This window comes from Heterocephalus glaber, unplaced genomic scaffold (genome assembly GCF_053883595.1).
Source record: "Heterocephalus glaber isolate CG9 unplaced genomic scaffold, H.glaber_assembly_v1.0 deba00001610, whole genome shotgun sequence".
Lineage (NCBI taxonomy): Eukaryota > Metazoa > Chordata > Mammalia > Rodentia > Bathyergidae > Heterocephalus > Heterocephalus glaber.
The window spans coordinates 15,512,862-15,530,277 of record NW_028258381.1 but is presented as its reverse complement, the minus strand read 5'-3'; the positions used below and the strand labels follow the sequence as shown (position 1 = coordinate 15,530,277).

General features: G+C 59.0%; 2 protein-coding genes across 4 annotated transcripts; one reads left to right on the top strand and one right to left on the bottom strand.

The window, feature by feature from the left end:
* Positions 1–393: 393 nt before the first annotated feature.
* On the top strand, positions 394–8,473 carry Aebp1 (AE binding protein 1). The gene is made up of 21 exons (XM_004839927.3): positions 394–740; positions 2,122–2,499; positions 2,863–2,934; positions 3,054–3,125; positions 3,229–3,378; positions 3,449–3,514; positions 3,766–3,843; positions 3,982–4,062; positions 4,140–4,193; positions 4,441–4,550; positions 4,626–4,765; positions 5,045–5,129; positions 5,223–5,367; positions 5,451–5,536; positions 5,753–5,876; positions 6,030–6,226; positions 6,311–6,490; positions 6,637–6,988; positions 7,073–7,212; positions 7,307–7,406; positions 7,647–8,473. Exons 1-21 carry the CDS (start codon positions 509–511, stop codon positions 8,261–8,263), a joined length of 3,459 nt encoding a protein of 1,152 aa, XP_004839984.2. The 5' UTR covers positions 394–508; the 3' UTR covers positions 8,264–8,473.
* Positions 8,474–8,551: 78 nt separating this feature from the next.
* Positions 8,552–15,614, bottom strand: Pold2 (DNA polymerase delta 2, accessory subunit). 3 transcript variants are annotated; one of them, XM_087196128.1, is made up of 11 exons: positions 15,452–15,614; positions 13,880–14,153; positions 11,122–11,243; positions 10,853–10,976; positions 10,408–10,522; positions 10,091–10,289; positions 9,881–9,961; positions 9,637–9,794; positions 9,382–9,509; positions 8,985–9,086; positions 8,552–8,762 (listed from the first exon to the last, which is right to left on the bottom strand). In XM_087196128.1, the coding sequence occupies exons 2-11, from the start codon at positions 14,097–14,099 to the stop codon at positions 8,602–8,604; spliced, it is 1,410 nt and encodes a 469-aa protein (XP_087052254.1). In that variant the 5' UTR covers positions 14,100–14,153; positions 15,452–15,614; the 3' UTR covers positions 8,552–8,601. The 3 variants fall into 3 exon arrangements, with proteins under 3 accessions (XP_087052254.1, XP_021109945.2, XP_087052255.1); XM_021254286.2 differs by lacking the exon at positions 15,452–15,614 and adding an exon at positions 15,219–15,293; XM_087196129.1 differs by lacking the exon at positions 15,452–15,614 and adding an exon at positions 14,607–15,219.
* Positions 15,615–17,416: the final 1,802 nt, after the last annotated feature.

Sequence of the window (17,416 nt, the reverse complement as noted above, 5' to 3'; positions counted from 1 at the left end):
TGGGGGTGACAGACTGCAGAAGGGAACAGGGGAGGGCGCCCAGGTGCCCAGACTGAAGGACGCGGCAGGTGGAAGTTCGCAGAGCCCACCGGCCAGGGCTGCAGAGGGTGGGAAGGACGGGGCGGCCAGCAGCCTCAAGGCGCTGAGTCCCCAGACCTGGACCCGGGGTCCTCTCCCAGGCGCTCTGCGCCCCCAGTCGCTCCCGCCCCAGACTTTCGGTCCTGGGCGCAGAGGCGGCTCGCAGTTCTGCATTTCGCGCTCTGGGACGCGCCAGGAGGCCGCGCCGGACCGCCCCGTCCCCCGCAGCCCCTCCGTGTACGCCGGCTCCTCCTCCTCCTCCTCCTCCTCCTCGGGGTGGGGAGGTTGCTCCGGAAGCCCCGGCGCCCCCGCCCCGGCCGCTCACCCTGGAGAGGGCGGACCGCGCCACGCGGGGCAGGAGCGCACGGCTGCCGCCTCGGGGCCCCAGCCTCTCTGCGGAACCCCGGCCTCTCCCCCGACCCCTGGGGCCATGGCGGGCGGGCGCATGGCGCCCCTGCTCGGCGGCCTATTGGTGCTCCTGGCGCTCTGCCCCGGGGGGCGCCCGCAGACCGTGCTCACCGATGACGAGATCGAGGAGTTCCTCGAGGGCTTCCTGTCGGAGCTGCAGCCCGAGCGCCGCGAGGACGACGTGGAGGCCCCGGCGCCCCCCCAGCGCGCGCGCCCTGCCCCGGAGGGGGGTCAGGCGGGGGCAGCCGAGGAAGGTGAGTGGGGGTGGGGTGGGGGAAGTGAGCCCCCCCCCCCGTGGGGACCTCGAGGTGAGACTGGGGTGGGTCCAGGAAGGGGAGACCCGGGGACTGGGGGAGGGGTGGTGAGAGGGGGCACAGAAGTTGAGAACTCGGGGGACTCTGCAGGGCCCCCCTCACTTCTCCCCGCCCGGCTCCCCACTGGGAGGAACTGCGGGACACTGGCCAGGAGGGCACATTCAGCACCCAGCCGCATGCCACTTTTGGGGTGGCTGGATGCGGTTGTCTGGTTGCTGGTCCCCAGGCTCCCAGTGGGTCCGGGCCTGGGCCAAGAGGATGATGCTGTCACAGGGCCCCCAACCAAGGAGCACACAGGCCCTGGTGGGGGCGTGCAGGAGACCTCTGGCCCAGCTTCCAGGGGTTAGGAGAATCAGTGAGGTGATGCACGGCCAAAGCATGTAACCCAGGCTCTTACGTAATCTGCCTCAATAAATCTTTGCTGTTTATCATGGCCCTCTGGAGGGTGGCAAAGGATCTTATGATCTCTCTCCCAGGAGACGCTGAGGCACTTAAATTGCTGCTCCGCTTCCCACCCCCTGGACCCCAGATGTAGCTTTTTCCTGGCTGTCTCCACACCTCAGCCCCTGCAGCCTCCCTGCGGCCGCTGAGTTTGCCGTCCAGGGCTCCTAGATGCTGGCGAGGCTGCCCTCCTTCTGTTGTTTCATAACTTCTGTATTTAGCCAAACCACCCTCGTGTCTCCCATCTGCCATTAAACTCCCAGCAGTGTCTGCGGCTACTTTTGGGGTGCAGGGAGGGTCTCCATGAGGCAGCCCCCAGAGGTCCCAGACCCAGTCTCCCTGAGATGTAGCAGCTCTCTGGCTGTCCCTTTGCCCTCCATGTGGCCCACAGGTCTCCCAGCACCCACTAGTGGTCTTGGCTTTCAGCCTACTCCAGGCCCCTTATTTCTTGCTCCTTTGTGGGCTGCAGGAGTCTTTAGTGACCCTTTCCTGGAAGCTTTTCTTGTTCCTGCAGGGAGGCTCAGGAAAGGCCTAGGTGGACCGGTGTCCCTTGTATGACAGTGTTGTGCAGGGGTGACCATTGCTCTGTCAGGCCTTGGGTGGTCCAGTCACTCGGTGACCCTTCCGGGCCCCGCACAGAACAGCATGCCCTGTGATTGGCAAGTGACACTGGGTGATGGAGTGGAACCTGAGGGCCCCTGTTAAGGTTTCAGCCCTCAAAACGAGTGTCACATGCTCGGTCTTCAGAGGCTGAGATGTCAGGTTGGCAGCCCTGCACTCCCAGAAAGCAAGCCTGGGTTCAAACCCCAGCTCTGTCACTTGGGCAAGTGCTGAACACAGCATGCTCTGCTAATTTGATTTAAATCTTTATCTTGGACAGCACTGCTGGAAAAGGCTAAAGACAAAGGGAAGAAAGGGAAGAAGGACAAGGGCCCCAAGGTGTCCAAGCAGCCCCCTTCAGAGGGGACCCCCAGGCCACCTAAGAAGGGGAAAGAGAAACCACCCAAGGCCACCAAGAAGCCCAAGGAGAAGCCACCCAAGGCTACCAAGAAGCCCAAGGAGAAGCCACCTAAGGCCACGAAGAAGCCCAAAGAGAAGCCACCAAAGGCCACAAAGAAGCCCAAGGAGAAGCCACCCAAAGCTACCAAGAGGCCCCCAGCAGGGAAGAAGTTTTCCACTCCAGCTCCCTTAGAAACCAAAGAGTGGCCACTGGCCCCACCCCCTCACCCTGGCCCCGAGGAGCCAGTCCAGGAGGGAGGTTTGTGCAGGCTCCTGGGGGCTCTGAGGCTCTGGCTTCCACTGGAGGCAGGGAGGGAGGGGCGGGGAAGGGAACTGGGACCCTGCTTCCCACATACAAGGTGGGCTGTGGGGCCTCACTGTCTGTGTGAACTTGGCGACTTGCTTTTCTGGGGCAGGGACAGGCCTTGGTAGCTTGTCGGGCACCTCTGCCCCTGATCTGAGCCTGCATGGTGCCCTCCTGTTTTCCTTCTGGCAGCCAGCTCTCTGCTCCCAGGGGATTCAGCAGGGTGCCCCGGCCTCCATGTCGTGAGCTGTGGCCCTAGGCTGTCAAGGACCTCAGGACAAGCCCCTGTCCAGCTTTTTCTGGGGTTCTATGTTGCAGGGGGCACTTTCCCAAATGGCCGGCAAGCTCCAGGACAGGAGACCCATGTGGCGGCCCAGGAGCGCCAGCCTGGTGAGTGGCCATCATCCTCCTGGCCTCTGGTGACCAGCTACCCTGTTTCGCTGGACTGAGGGTTTCCTGGAGGGGGCCTGGGTGGGGTTGCCAGGCACCCACTGGCATCTTCCCCTCAGAACCGGAGGAGGAGACCGAGATGCCCACGCTGGACTACAATGACCAGATAGAGAGGGAAGACTATGAGGACTGTGAGTAGGTTCGCCCCGTATGGAGGAGACCCTGGTCCTGGCACTGCCCATCTTGCCCAAGGGCCCTCCCAGCCTGGCCACTCAAGAGCCCACCTCCCCTCAGTTGAGTACATCCGGCACCAGAAGCAGCCCAAGGCACCACCCAGCAGGAGGAGGTTCTGGCCAGAGCGCCCTGAGGAGAAGGCTGAGCAGCCGGAGGAGAAGCCAGAGGAGAGGCTGGAGGAGAGGCCAGAGGAGAGGAAGGAAGAAATCGGTAGGGTGGGGCAGGGGAAAGGGGTGCTGGGGATGGGCCCTGGACCACACCCACCTTCTCATCTCCACAGAGCCGCCTCTGAAGCCACTGCTGCCCAACTATGGGGATGGCTTCGTGATCCCCAACTACGATGACAGTGAGTATCCAGCACCCCAGGGTCTGAGGGATGCAGTGGACATCTGGGGCAGGGGTGCGGTCAGGGTGTGGGGCCAGGGTGTGGGGCCTTCCCTGCCTACCTTCCTGGCCCCTGACTTTGCCAGGCATGTCCCTCCGCCTCAGCCTTAGCCCTGTCACCACACAGGGCCCCAGTCCTGCCCTGTGGGCTCCTGTGAACCCCACAGCCAAGGCAGGGCAGGGACAGGGCCTCAGCTGGGCTGTTCCTCGCAGTGGACTACTACTTCCCACTGCCTCCATTCCCGAAGCCTGACGCTGGGCAGGACACGGATGAAGAGAAGGAGGAGCTGAGTGAGTGGGACCAGGCATTGCCCCCATCAGGCCATCACCTGAGGCCAGCTTTGCTCTCAGCCCAGTGACCCCAGCTCACCCCACTGCACCCCAAGCTCAGGCCAGGCTGACAGGCCTCTCTTGCCTTACTCCCTCCAGAGAAACCCAAGAAGGAGGGCAACAGCCCCAAGGAGGAGACAGAGGACAAATGGGCTGTGGAGAAGGGCAAGGACCACAAAGGTGGGTGTCATCCTCTGGGGACATTTGCATTCCTGCTGCCTGGCCTGTGGCCCACCTGCCCCCTTCTTGGTCCACAGGACCCCAGAAGGGCGAGGACCTGGAGGAGGAGTGGGCCCCTGTGCAGAAAATCAGTGAGTGGGCTGGGGCGGGCGTGGGGCCTGGCGGGGCAGCCAGTGGAGTGTAGGACGGGCTGCGGCCTGTGCTCTGGCCTGAGACCTGCCTGCCTCGGCGGGAGAGGAAGCAGGCTCCTGGCCTGGTCTGAGGTCTCAGCCCCTGGCAGGCAGCTGCCTTCTGCCAGGTGCCCTAGTGGAGGTGCAGGGTTCGGGGCCCTCAGCTTGGGGTCAGTTGATGCTGGGAGGCCCGGGTGTGTGTCTTCAGAGTGCCCACCCATCGGGATGGAGTCACATCGCATCGAGGACAACCAGATCCGAGCCTCCTCCATGCTGCGCCACGGGCTGGGGGCCCAGCGTGGCCGGCTCAACATGCAGGTGGGTGAGCAGTCTGTGTGTCCCCTGTGAGCGAGGGCCGCCGTGCTGTGCTCAGCCTTCCCACCGCCCGGACAGGCTGGCACCAATGAGGACGACTACTATGATGGTGCATGGTGTGCCGAAGACGACCCGCACACCCAGTGGATTGAGGTGGACACCAGAAGGACCACCCGCTTCACAGGCATCATCACCCAGGGCCGGGACTCCAGCATCCAGTAGGTGGCTGGGCTCCTGGGCTGCTGACAGTGGCTCTGAGTTGCACTTGGGACACCTAGGGAGGCCTGAAGGACCCATGGGGGCTGACCCCCCACCGCTCCCCCTGGGCCCATCAGTCAGCCCCACAGAGGGGCACACAAGCCACTGCCCACGGCCACAGGCAGCACAGGGCCTGGCTCCTGGTGTGAGCGCCACACCTCACAGCCGGCAGGGGGCATCAGGCTGCTGAGGGCCTGGGTAGGCACACAGCCCTGCCCTGACCAGACCTGTTCCACCAGTGATGACTTCGTGACCACCTTCTTCGTGGGCTTCAGCAATGACAGCCAGACGTGGATGATGTACACCAACGGCTACGAGGAAATGGTGGGTGCCGAGGCTCCACTCTGTGCCCATTACCCAGTCCTGGGTGGGCTCTCGGTGTGGGGTGCAGCGCTGAGGCCTGTCTCCATCCTCCAGACCTTCCACGGGAACGTGGACAAGGACACACCAGTGCTGAGCGAGCTCCCAGAGCCCGTGGTGGCCCGCTTCATCCGCATCTACCCCCTCACCTGGAACGGCAGCCTGTGCATGCGCCTGGAGGTGCTGGGCTGCCCCGTGAGCCGTGAGTGCCAAGGGCCAGCGGGGTGGCTGGGGATATGGGGGGCTGCAGATGGCCGGCTCAGGGTCCTGCCCGCCCTTCTGCAGCCATCTACAGCTATTATGCACAGAACGAGGTGGTAGCCACCGATGACCTGGACTTCCGGCACCACAGCTACAAGGACATGCGCCAGGTTAGGGGCTGTGTCCTGGCCGGGTGAGCCCTATACAGGGAGGCCAGAGAGCTTGAACCTGGTTTGTCCTGTTGTCCCAGGGCACAGCCCCCGTCAGGGGAAGGAGGCCCGGACTGGAGGCCGCCTGGGAGGGCATGGGGTCAGCTGTCCCTCCCCACCAAGCAGACAGGCCATAGGAGAGGCAGGGTCAGTGACGCGATCCCCTGTCCCTGCCAGCTGATGAAGCTGGTGAATGAGGAGTGTCCCACCGTCACCCGCACCTACAGCCTGGGCAAGAGCTCTCGAGGGCTCAAGATCTACGCCATGGAGATCTCGGACAACCCTGGGGAGCATGAGCTGGGTGAGCCCTGGGCAGCGCTCTGCAGGGTGGGGCTGGCTGCCCAGACACTGAGCCTGAGCTTCCCCAGCCTGGAGTATGAGGTGGGTCCCCACTTTTCCGCTGATGCCCTGGCCCTCATAAAGCTGAGTGCTTGTTGTGCTCCTGCCCTTGCAGGGGAGCCTGAGTTCCGCTACACAGCGGGGATCCATGGCAACGAGGTGCTAGGCCGCGAGCTCCTGCTGCTGCTCATGCAGTACCTGTGCCACGAATACAGAGACGGGAACCCACGTGTTCGCAGCCTGGTGCAAGACACGCGCATCCACCTGGTGCCCTCACTAAATCCTGATGGCTATGAGGTGGCAGCACAGATGGTGGGTGTGCGGGGGCCTGGGTGGTGGCTGGGGGAGTGTGGAGGGGGAGCTGGTGACCAAGGCCAGTGATGTAACTGCCCACAGGGCTCTGAGTTCGGGAACTGGGCACTGGGGCTGTGGACCGAGGAAGGCTTTGACATCTTTGAGGACTTTCCGGATCTCAACTCTGTGCTCTGGGGAGCTGAGGAGAGGAAATGGGTTCCCTACCGGGTCCCCAACAATAACCTGCCCATCCCGGAGCGTTACTTATCCCCAGATGCCACGGTGAGGAGCAAGCCCTGGCATCCCTGGCTGGTGGCTGAGCTGCAGGCATGCAGAGGTGCTGGGGGAGTTGGAGGGATATGGACAGGCTGTTGGGGGGTGTGGCATGGTGCTAATGGGAGCCCTGGGCTCCTGGTGGCCACTCCCAGGTGTCCACAGAGGTCCGCGCCATCATCGCCTGGATGGAGAAGAACCCTTTTGTGCTGGGAGCTAACCTGAACGGTGGCGAGCGGCTTGTGTCCTACCCCTACGACATGGCCCACACGCCCAGCCAGGAGCAGCTGCTGGCGGCAGCCATGGCAGCTGCCCGCGGGGAGGATGAGGATGAGGTGTCCGAGGCCCAGGAGACCCCGGACCACGCCATCTTCCGCTGGCTGGCCATTTCATTCGCCTCTGCCCACCTCACCATGACTGAGCCCTACCGGGGAGGATGCCAAGCTCAGGACTACACCAACGGCATGGGCATTGTCAATGGTGCCAAGTGGAAACCCCGGTCGGGCAGTGAGTCAGGCTGTGGGGGTGGGGGGCTATGGGGGCATGCAGCCTGGGGAGGGGGTGACTGCAGTTCTCTGTGTGTCTGCCCAGCCATCAATGACTTCAGCTACCTGCACACCAACTGCCTGGAGCTCTCCGTCTACCTGGGCTGTGACAAGTTCCCACACGAGAGCGAGCTGCCCCGAGAGTGGGAGAACAACAAGGAGGCACTGCTCACCTTCATGGAGCAGGTGGGTACCGGGCTGCACACGGGAGGGCGGAGCTGGGGACAGAGCTGGGACAAGGGGTCTCCGTATGGCCTCCAGCTTCGTGTCACTCCTGCAGGTGCATCGTGGCATCAAGGGTGTGGTGACAGACGAGCAAGGCATCCCCATTGCCAACGCTACCATCTCCGTGAGTGGCATCAACCACGGCGTGAAGACAGGTACCTGGCCCGTCTTGGGGGACATGTCCCACCACAGGCCAACTCCGTGTGGCTATGGCAAGGTGCCCACAGGCCCCCAAGCCCTGCACCAGCCAGAGAGGGTGGACAGGGCCCAAGGGACTCAGAGGAAAGCTGGATTTGGGGGAGACCCATGATGTAAGGTCAGGCCTCAGAGAGAGCAGGTAGAGCCGGAGGGCTGTGGCCCTGTGACAGCCACTGGTCTCCCCATCTCCCTGGCAGCAAGTGGTGGCGATTACTGGCGCATCCTGAACCCAGGTGAGTACCGCGTGACGGCCCACGCAGATGGCTACACCCCCAGCGCCAAGACCTGCAACGTGGACTATGACATCGGGGCCACCCAGTGCAACTTCATCCTGGCCCGCTCCAACTGGAAGCGCATCCGGGAGATCATGGCCATGAACGGGAATCGGCCCATCCTTCGTGTGGACCCCTCACGCCCCATGACCCCCCAGCAGCGGCGCCTGCAACAGTGGCGCCTGCAGCAGCGTCTGCGGCTGCGGGAACAGATGCGGCTGCGGCGCCTTAACACCACCACCGTGGGCCCCACCACAGCTCCCACCCCCACCCCTGTCCCCACCTCCGCCCCCACCGCTACCCCTGTCCTCACCCTGGGCCTCACACAAGGACCCCAGGACCTACTACCCCATACCACAGAGGGCTGGGAGGAATCTGAGACCGAGACCTACACAGAGGTGGTGACAGAGTTGGGGACCGAGTTTGGGATTGAGCTGGAGCCCAAGGAGGAAGTGGAGGAAGAGGAAGAAGAGGAAATCACTGGCCTCGAATTCCCCTTCACAACAGTAGAGACCTACACGGTGAACTTTGGGGACTTCTGAGACCGAGACTGGGATGCCCTGGGCCAGCTCAGGCTACACCAGCAGCCACAAGCCTGCACCCCTAGACAAACCATCAGCACCAGAGCCCCAGGTGCCTCCCACAGGGCACAGAGTGCAGGCCAGAGTCTGTGTGGAGGCTCCTGCTCTGCCTTGGGAAGGGACAGGTGCGGGAGGCAAGGTCACATCAATAAAACCTGCTCATGACACTGACTGCACTGTTCTGATTGCTTGGGGAAGGGAGGCTCAAGCCCCTGGGCTCTCCTGCTACAGTCACCTTCCACACAGGTCCAGGAGTCAAACCTTACGGTTTATTTACAAGGCTTACACTTCGGGTAGTGTCAGGGGCCCAGCCCCAGCCCTTCCAGCTCATCGTCCTCCGCCCCGAAGCCTGTGAAGCTGATAGGTTGGCAGGCCAGGCTGCGCAGGTTCACCAGGCAGGCGGTCTGCGTGGTGCTGAAGTCAGGAACGGCCACCAGCAGCACCATCTGGTCCTCGGAGCCTAGGATGCAGCCACAGGGATCCAGCTTAGGTTCTGCACAGCCTCACAGCCAAGCTCCCAGGAGTGAGCAGGAGATACAGTGGGATGGACAACAGAGGCATGGGGCTCAGAGACACCTTGGTCCCCCTGGTAACAACAGCCACCAGCCAGACCCCAGGCCGTACACCCCATGGGGGCCTTGTCCCTGATCACTCAGGCCTCGGACCCCCAAACCAAACTTACCCCGGATGATCTTGGAGCCAAAGCTAGGGGTGTTGCCACAAAAGTAGACATGCGGGCACTCAAGACAGATGAACGGGTCAGTCTTGTAGAAGGGGTAGCAGCCTGGAGAAGGGGCTGTGCTGAGCAGGTCTTGCCATGGGGCACTCATGGATGCAGGCGGCTCCCAGCCCTTTCCTACTGCTGCTAGCACCAGCACCCCCGGTGTGACAAAGCCTCAGGCTGCCCCATGAGACAGCCACGGGGTGTGCATTCCCAGCCCCAGTTTCCAGCTCACTCCATGGTCTTTGGCCCAAGCAGTCCTTGGCCGCAGATGGAGTTAAGACTCCAGGGTGGCTTCAGAATAGCTTCTCCCCAGACTTCTTCCCGCCCCTCGTCCACCAGTGCAACTGGGCCTTACCTAGGGTGTCAGGGGCTGTGGGGCTGATGTGACGGACTCGCAGGGTCCACTCTAGGATCTCTAGATGGTCTTCCATGCTGCTGTACCGGAAAATGTCACTCACATTCTGTCCTGATGTCCCCAGGAACCTGCAAGGCAAGGCTTTGCTGACCCATGGCCTGAGGCGGTCACTGCTGCTCCCCGACAGCGGCTAGCCTGGACTCACTGGGACCCTGTGGGGGCCGCCCTACCCATCTCCCACCCCACACCAGCTACCTGACACCGTCGATAGTGGCTTGATAGGGGTTGGTGACCAGCTGCAGAGTAGAGTAGGCGGTGGCTAGGGGGAGCATACACGGGTGCAGGGGCTGCTGGGGGAGCGTGTAGTTGGTCGGGTCAAATTCGCCTGGCATCACGTCCACGGGCACTGAGGCCTGGAGAGCACAGGGCAAGGAGTGCTCACAGGGCAGCTCTGCAGCCGAGGCGTCTGCATCACCCCACCAGCTCCCGGGCCACTCACGCTCAGCTGCAGGAGGATCTCGTCCAGCATCCTGACGGCCTCCACACTGGCTGCCTGGGTTTTCTTGGTGAGGTACTTAGCCTGCGGGTCAAAGACCAAAGGCTATCAGGGTCCCCAGCTCCGAGGAGGGGAGCAAAGCCTGCCCGCTGGGAGACGTGGAGTCCTCCCAAGCCGCAGGCACAGGTGCACGGGCGGCGTGGTGGGTGCTACCTTGTTGATGGAGTCCCTGCTCTGGGTGCTGGGGCTGAGGAGGTTGCCGGCTAGGATGACGCGGGAGACACGGGCGGCGCTGCACTGCTCGCCTTCGTCCCCGAGCTGCCCGGTCACCACGTCCACCAGCAGCTGGGTGCCCAGCAGGCTCTCGCCACCGCCTCCGCCCAGGCCCAGCCCAGACACCAGCAGCACAAACCTGCAAAGTGGTGGCAGTTCCTGAGAAGTACCGAGAGGAAGGCATCCCCCAACCCCTAACCGAGACCCCCACACCAGCCCCAGATCCTGAGCCCCTAGGGCCCGAGCGGGCGCCTCACCTGTCTGTGTCAAGGGGGGCAGCAGGCTTCTGTGGAGCGAGGTCGGCAAAGCAGTGGTCCTCCACCAGGAACTTCCCGTCGTCTCTCACAGAGCCGAACACGGCCAGCACCGTGCCTGGGGGGCGGCAGGGTCAGGCCCTGGGGTGGCCAGGTGCTCCCACCTCCTCTCAGTCTCCTGGGCCACACCAGTACAGTCAAGTGAGGACTCACACTGAGGCCCACTTCTTGAGGTCACTGCCTCTGGGTGAGCATGGGGGACACATCTTACCCATCCTGCCTGGCCCCACACCTGCATCACCACAAACTTGAGTGTGCCAGCCTCACACACAGCCCAGCCCTTACCACCTCCTTGGGGCTCTCCACCACCGCTTGCTCAGCTTCTCCCCCAACACCCCCACATACACACTCCCCCCATACCCACCAACTCCCACTGGGCTGCCCCCACCTGTGACCAGCTTTGAGATGTCGATGGTGCCTTTCAGCTTGATGCGCTGCAGTTCGTCTTCCAGGACAAGCTCATCATCTGGGTGGATGTATTTGCTCCGTGGTGGCTGGGGCAGCAGGTTGTGCTAGAAGGCAGAGCTGGGAGGTGGCCTCGGCCAAGGCCACCAGCCTCCTATGTCAGGAGATGGCCCCGCAGCTGCTGTCCCTCTGGACCTGCTCCCTGACTCCACAGGCAGAGGCCAACCCCAGCCCCGGGTCCAGGGGTCTCACCTCCTCGCTGATCTCACGAAGGATGGAGGGCTGGAGTGGCATGGCCTTAAACAGTGTGCCCACCACACAGCACTTCTCCCCGGGCTGCAGCTCACACAGCTTCTTAACCCCAACGCCACTACCTGGGCACGAGGGGCACAGACTCAGAGACCACACGGCCCACGCTGGTGAGACCCACAGAGACCTCGCCCAGCCCCGCACCATGAGCCACTTACAGGGCCTCATGGGTGGGAGAACATCAAGTGAGCAGGGCCCCCACGGGGTACAGGTGCTCTGGGCGGGGTGGGCCCTGGAAGCCAAGCGTCTTCGTAGGGAGAGGCATACAGAGGCGAGGGCGCATGAAAACGGGGCAGAGTGGCACACTGTGGTGACAACCGGGAGTGTGTGGAACCACCAGCAGTGGAAGAGGCAGGAAGGATCCTCCCCACAGCCTTGGGGAAATGGCCTTGCTGACACTGATTGCGGAATTCTGGCCCCCAGAACTGAGGGAACGTGTTGTTGGTTGAACCGCATCACCCAGTTTGCAGCTCTTTGTTACAGGAGTGGAGGAAAAGAATATAGAGCCCTACTTCACTTCCGCCCAAGTGATAGCAGCCATCTGGGGACAGAGCTGTGCCACCACTCTCCCCCACCAAAATCACCTTCCTTAAGGATCTGAATTCTTCCGCTCCAGCCCACACCCCCACCAAATGCTTCATCCTCTGAAAACAGACTCCCACCTGTGGCTCTGTTGTGCCCTGATGTAGTCTGTCCCCCCAAGGCTCATGTGTGGTGACCTGAGAGGTGGGGGACCTTGTGCAAGGTCCTGTGCTTCCCGGGGGAGCTGCCTTGGAAGAGGTTAAGGCAGCTCTGCTATGACAGTGAGCCCAGCCCCGGTACTACTCTCTGCCTTCCTGTTTGGTGACATGATCTCTCCCTCTTGCACACATTCATGTCATCTCCCATGAAGCCAGTGCCATGCCCTTGAACTTCCAGAAATATGAGCTACATAAACTTCTGTTCTGCATGCACGAAGTACCCAGCCTCAGGCACTTTGCTACTGAAACAGAAAATGGACTAACACATGCTCTTACCTCTAAACTCCATACAACTCAGCTGAACTTGACAACATGCCAAGGTTAGATATCACCACCCTGCTGAGGAAAGAAGCTAAGGGATCCAAATGCCTGGCCCTTGAGCATGGGGCAAAGCGTGGGTTCAAACAGGGAAACCAGACACAAAGCCCCACCCTTGCTCCCTCAGGAGCTTTATCAGCAACTGTGGTCACTGGAAGAGAATCTGGCTTCCATAAGGCCTTTAAAAGGTGGGACTGGCCAGGTATTGTGGAACACACTTATAATCCCAGCACTGAGGAGGCTGAGGCAGGATGATCGCCACAGGTGAGGCCAGCCTGAACTAGTGAGTCCTTGTCTCAAAAAAACATTAAAAAAAAAAAGGGGGAAGACTGACCCTGGACCCAAGCAGCAGTTAAATACTCAGAGGGTGCCCCTAAAGGCTTAAAGGAAAGTGAAGAAAAGGCTCCTGGGAGCTGCTGGAGGAAGGAGCCCCTTGCTATGCCACAGGGGAGAGGTAAACAGCACTTCTGCCTGAGGTAAAGAAAATGGAAAATACCCTGAATGATTTGGTCAGTCTGGCTAGGAGATTACTGGGCTCAATGTTCTGCTACCAAGAAACATTTGACCCAGTGGTGGCTCAGGGTGGGGTGGCCTGAGGGCTAGTGCCTTCCCAAGTTCCAGAGGTTCCCATCTGCATGCAGGCCTGGTGCTGGGGACAATGAGTAAGGCAGGGTCTCTCCTGCAAAAGCCTCAGTTTAAAAATGTAACAAAATGAATTTGAAAGCTACATGGAAAGCCACTCTTATATATACCATAAGAATGAGATAATTCAGGTGGTGGTGGTGGTGGTCCTGCTTTACCATCCAAAGCAATCTGGGTGCAGGAGCCATCATCAAGGAAGAAATAGGGGGAAGAATGGGCTGGGAATTTAGCTCAGTGGTTCTGCCACCTGCCTTGCAAGCGCACAGACTCGAGTTTGATCCCTGGTACCAAAAAAAGCAAAAGGGCCCTAAGAGTTTGGACTGGGGATTTAGCTCAGTGGTTCCAACACCTGCCTCGCAAGCTCAAGGTCCTGAGTTTGATCCCCGGCACCAAAAACAAAAAAAACAAAAAAAACTTCTCACGTCAACATGAGCATGTGTGCTTCACATATTTAGGGGGATCCAGCTCAGTGGTTTCGCCGCCTGCTGCGCAAGTGCAAAGACCTGAGTTCAATCCCTGATACAAAAAAAAAAAAGAAAAGAAATAGGGGGAAGAGGCCACTTAGGAAGGGGGTGGGGGAACAAGAGTGAGCTTCCAAAGGACAGAAGATTCACAGCCACCAAACACAGGAGGCCAGGAGGAAAAGCAGACATCAATAACAGAGGGGCCCCTAAGACTGCAACCTGGGCTTCTGGTGCTAAACCTGCCATGCTGAGGGGCTCTCTAGGGACAGTGTGGGCAAAGGGCTGCATGATTTGTACCAAAGACAAAGGCATTTCCCTCCACGAATGAAATATTCACTGTCACTGTTAGAACTCAGACCAGCCTCTGAACTGAACCTAACTTTAAACCCACAGGTTACTTAAATTCTCATTATTACCTTATGAAGAAATTGGGGGATGAAGAGGCTAATTTTCCCAAGACAGCTGGGAAATGGGGTAAATCAGAGAAAAGTTCTGAGTTCTGGGCTGATGGGGGAAGCAGGCCCCAAACCTACTCACCCCAGTGCTGCCGGGCCTGGCTCACCAGGAAGGGTCTCATCTGGATGAGGCGAGTGGCATAGATGTGGGCGTACTGCCGGTTGAAGCTGCGCTCCCCCAGGCGGAAGGGCTGTGAGGAGTTGGTGTAAGTTGCCACAGGCACCCGGGCAAAAGTGGCATTGCTGGCTGATGGTGGGGACAGCAGAGTATGGGCCCGCTGGGCAGCCTGCTCAGAAAACATGGCTGTACTCTTAGCCTGCTGTCCAGACGGCTGTGTACAGGCCAAGCAGGATCACTGGAAAGACACAAATGCATTCCTGCCACCCCTGTTCAAAGCTAAGGCAGCGGCTCTTCTGGTGTCTTGCCAACCTGCCACATCACACCCAAAGGGCTGCAGGTAAGAAGAATGACAGGCACAGCGGCCCCCAGAACTACTGTGCCTGGAAACAGATGAATCACCCTGGAGCCCCGGAACCCTAACCCAGACAGGTATTGGAGGGAAGCTGGGAGTGTTTCTCCCACTTAGAGCGCTCTCCAAACCCCAAACTCAGGTGTCCACTGCCTGCTTCATATTTCCACCTGGACAAGAACCAAGGTCTCAAATTTAGCCCACCCCAAATGGAATTCCTGACCTGCCCAGGATCACACTGTGCCTCCCACAGCTGTGGCCTTTGCACTCCCACTGGCTCCTCTCCCACACCGATCCACAGCTCTCTGGCTCTTCCCCTTCCCTCTACTCAAAACTCACCTCCGCCCCACCTTCTTTACAGCTGAAACTTGCCCCGGTGCCTGTGCTTCTCCAACTGATACTGATATTTACAGCATTCGCCTTCTAACGAGCTGTGTATTTTAAATTTGTCTGCTTCTTCAACTAGATCTAAGTTTCAGGGCCGAGATTTTGCTTTATTCTTGGAGTTACTACCTAGAACCGCACCGTCCCATACGCAGCCCAATGACCAGCACCTGCAGGATGCAGGATTTGAAGAAAAGTACAGACTATCTCAATGTTCTTCATATAATCGAAACCCCTCCTTTTTACTTTTCCTGGTCCAGTTATGAGAAAGCCCTAACTCTCGCAGCTTGCTCGTGTCCTGTCTCTACTGGGCAGCCCTGGTCGAGGACGCGGGCTCTACCTTCGCCCATAGAGCGAATGCGAATTAACTCGGCCAAACTCGCACGGTGCTGGCAGCGGCCCACAGGTGCCCCGCAGCACTCGGCGGGTGCGGGGTTCACCCACGGCCAGCCCCCCAACCTCGGGTCCGCGTGGCTGTGCGGAACTCGTCCCGAGACCGGAGCCCACGGCCCGGGATCCCCCAGCCCGGCCAGCAGCCCCACACCAACCCGCTCGCCAGGACCTTACCGCGTCGCGCGCCGCATCCCACCAATCCCCGCGCGCTCAGCCCGCCCATCGCTGCCTCCCGCCAATCCCCGCGCACCCGCCCCACCCTCGTCTCATTCCACCAATCGTCGCCCGCTCCCCTCCGTCCATCACTGCGCGCCACATCCCGCCGATCTCCGCGTGGCCCGCCCCTGGTCGCGGAGCTGCGCCCCTGGTTCCCTGGGCAACGCGGGGCGGGGCCGGCGTGGTGGTACCTTGCGCTTGCGAAAACGTCACGGAGTGCAGTTTATAGCTCCGGCGTTCCTGGGTGCTAGAGGGACTGTTTCTAGGTGCTTGGAAGGTCAGTCCCTGACAAGGAGGTCTCCGTGCGGGTCTCGGTTGTCCCCGAAGAGCCGCCCAGCTGAGAGTGAGTGACAGTAGCACGAGAGGATTGCGTCTGAAGGAGAGGCGCCTGGCGTTGCTCTCGCGAGGGCAGCCGAGCGGGGCGCTCTTGTCCAGCCGGCCCTCGCGCGGGCTCCACGCCACGCCCCCATCTGCGGTGTCCCCGGTATTCGTACTCGTTTCCCTCACTAGTTCATAGAACTGTTATTCTTCCGTTTTACAGATGAGGAAACAGGCAAAGAGAGGTCACCCAGCCAATGAGCAAAAGCTGGACTGCACCCGAAGGCAGCAGGACTCTGCTAGTAACGTTGAGCTGTGCGAACACATGCTTTACTTCCTCCCTTCCACTGTGGATAGGACCTTTTATTGCTTTTTCTGCCTCATTGCTCTGGCTGGAACTTACACGGCTATGTTGAATGGATGTGGCATCTTTGTCTTGTTCCTGATCTTAAAGGAAAGCTTTCAGTTTTTCACCACTGACTGATATTTGCTGTGAGTTCTTCATACATAGACTTTATTGTAGTGCCTTCTACTCCTAGTTTTTTCTTTTAATCATGAAAATATGTTGAATTTTGTCGAATACTTTATTATGCCTAAGTTAAGATGATCATTTTTTCCCTTTTATTCAGGTGGTCTGTTATAGTTTTAAAATTTTTTGTTCCAACTGGGCATGGTGGCACACGCCTGTAATCCCAGCACTCGGGAGGCTGAGTCAGGAGGATTGACGGGAGTTTGCGGCCAGCCTGGGCTACATAGAGAGTTCAAGGCCAGCCTGAACTGCATAGCAAGAGCCTGTCTCAAAAAAAAACAAAAAAACAAAAAAAACGGTTGTTATGTCAGATTATTCTTGCATTTCAGGAACAAATCCCACTTGGTGGTTACAAACCAAAGTTGCAGAGATACTAGCTGTTAGAATTGCCCGTTTATCTTTACTAGAGATCTTTATTTGGTTTTGAGCTACTGCCCAACATCCTTTTATTTCAGTCTGCAGGACTCCCCTTAGCATTTCTTGAAGGGTAGGTGTGGTGGTAATGGAACGCCATCAAATTTTATCTGGGAATGTCTTTAGTTCTCCCCCATTTTCAATGGCAGTATTGCAGGAAATAGGATTTTTGGTTGACTGTTGTTTTTCCTTCAGCTCTTAGAGTATAGATACTCAGTGCCTCTGGCTTCCAAGGTTACTGATGAGAAACCTGATCATTTTTTAAAAATCTCTTGTATTTGATGTGTCCCTGCTGTCTTACTGCCTTCAGGGTTGTCTCCCTGAGTGATTAACAGGTACAGGGGTGTAGTTGGAGAGGAGCAGTAAATTCTAACGTTTTGTCTTGGTTACTTTTCTTGTTGCTGAGACAAAATAACAGACACCCAAACTTAAAGGGGGAAAGATTTATTTTAGCTCACAGTGTAGAGGTTTTAGTCCATAGTCGGCTGGATTAAAATGTGTTTTATACATGTACCATTCCCACAATGAATGTAAGCATTATGTAGAGCCAACATGTATGAACATTAAAAAAAAAAACCTTAAAAAACAGAGAGGGCTTGAGACCTGGACATGGTGGCACATGCCTGTAATCCCAGCTACTTGGGAGACTGAGGCAGAAAAAGCACAAGTTTGAGCCCAGCCTGGGCAATTTAATGAGACTCTGTCTCAAAAAATAAAACAATCTTGGGCTGTAGCTCAGAGGTAGAGAGCTTGCCTACCATGTGCAAGGCCCTGGGTTCAACCCCCAGTACTGGAAAAAAAAAAAAAAAAAGAAAAGGGAGGTCACCACTTGCCATGGTTTGGATGTAAAAAATCTCCCAAAGGCTTGTGTGTGGAAGGCATGGCTCCCAGTGCA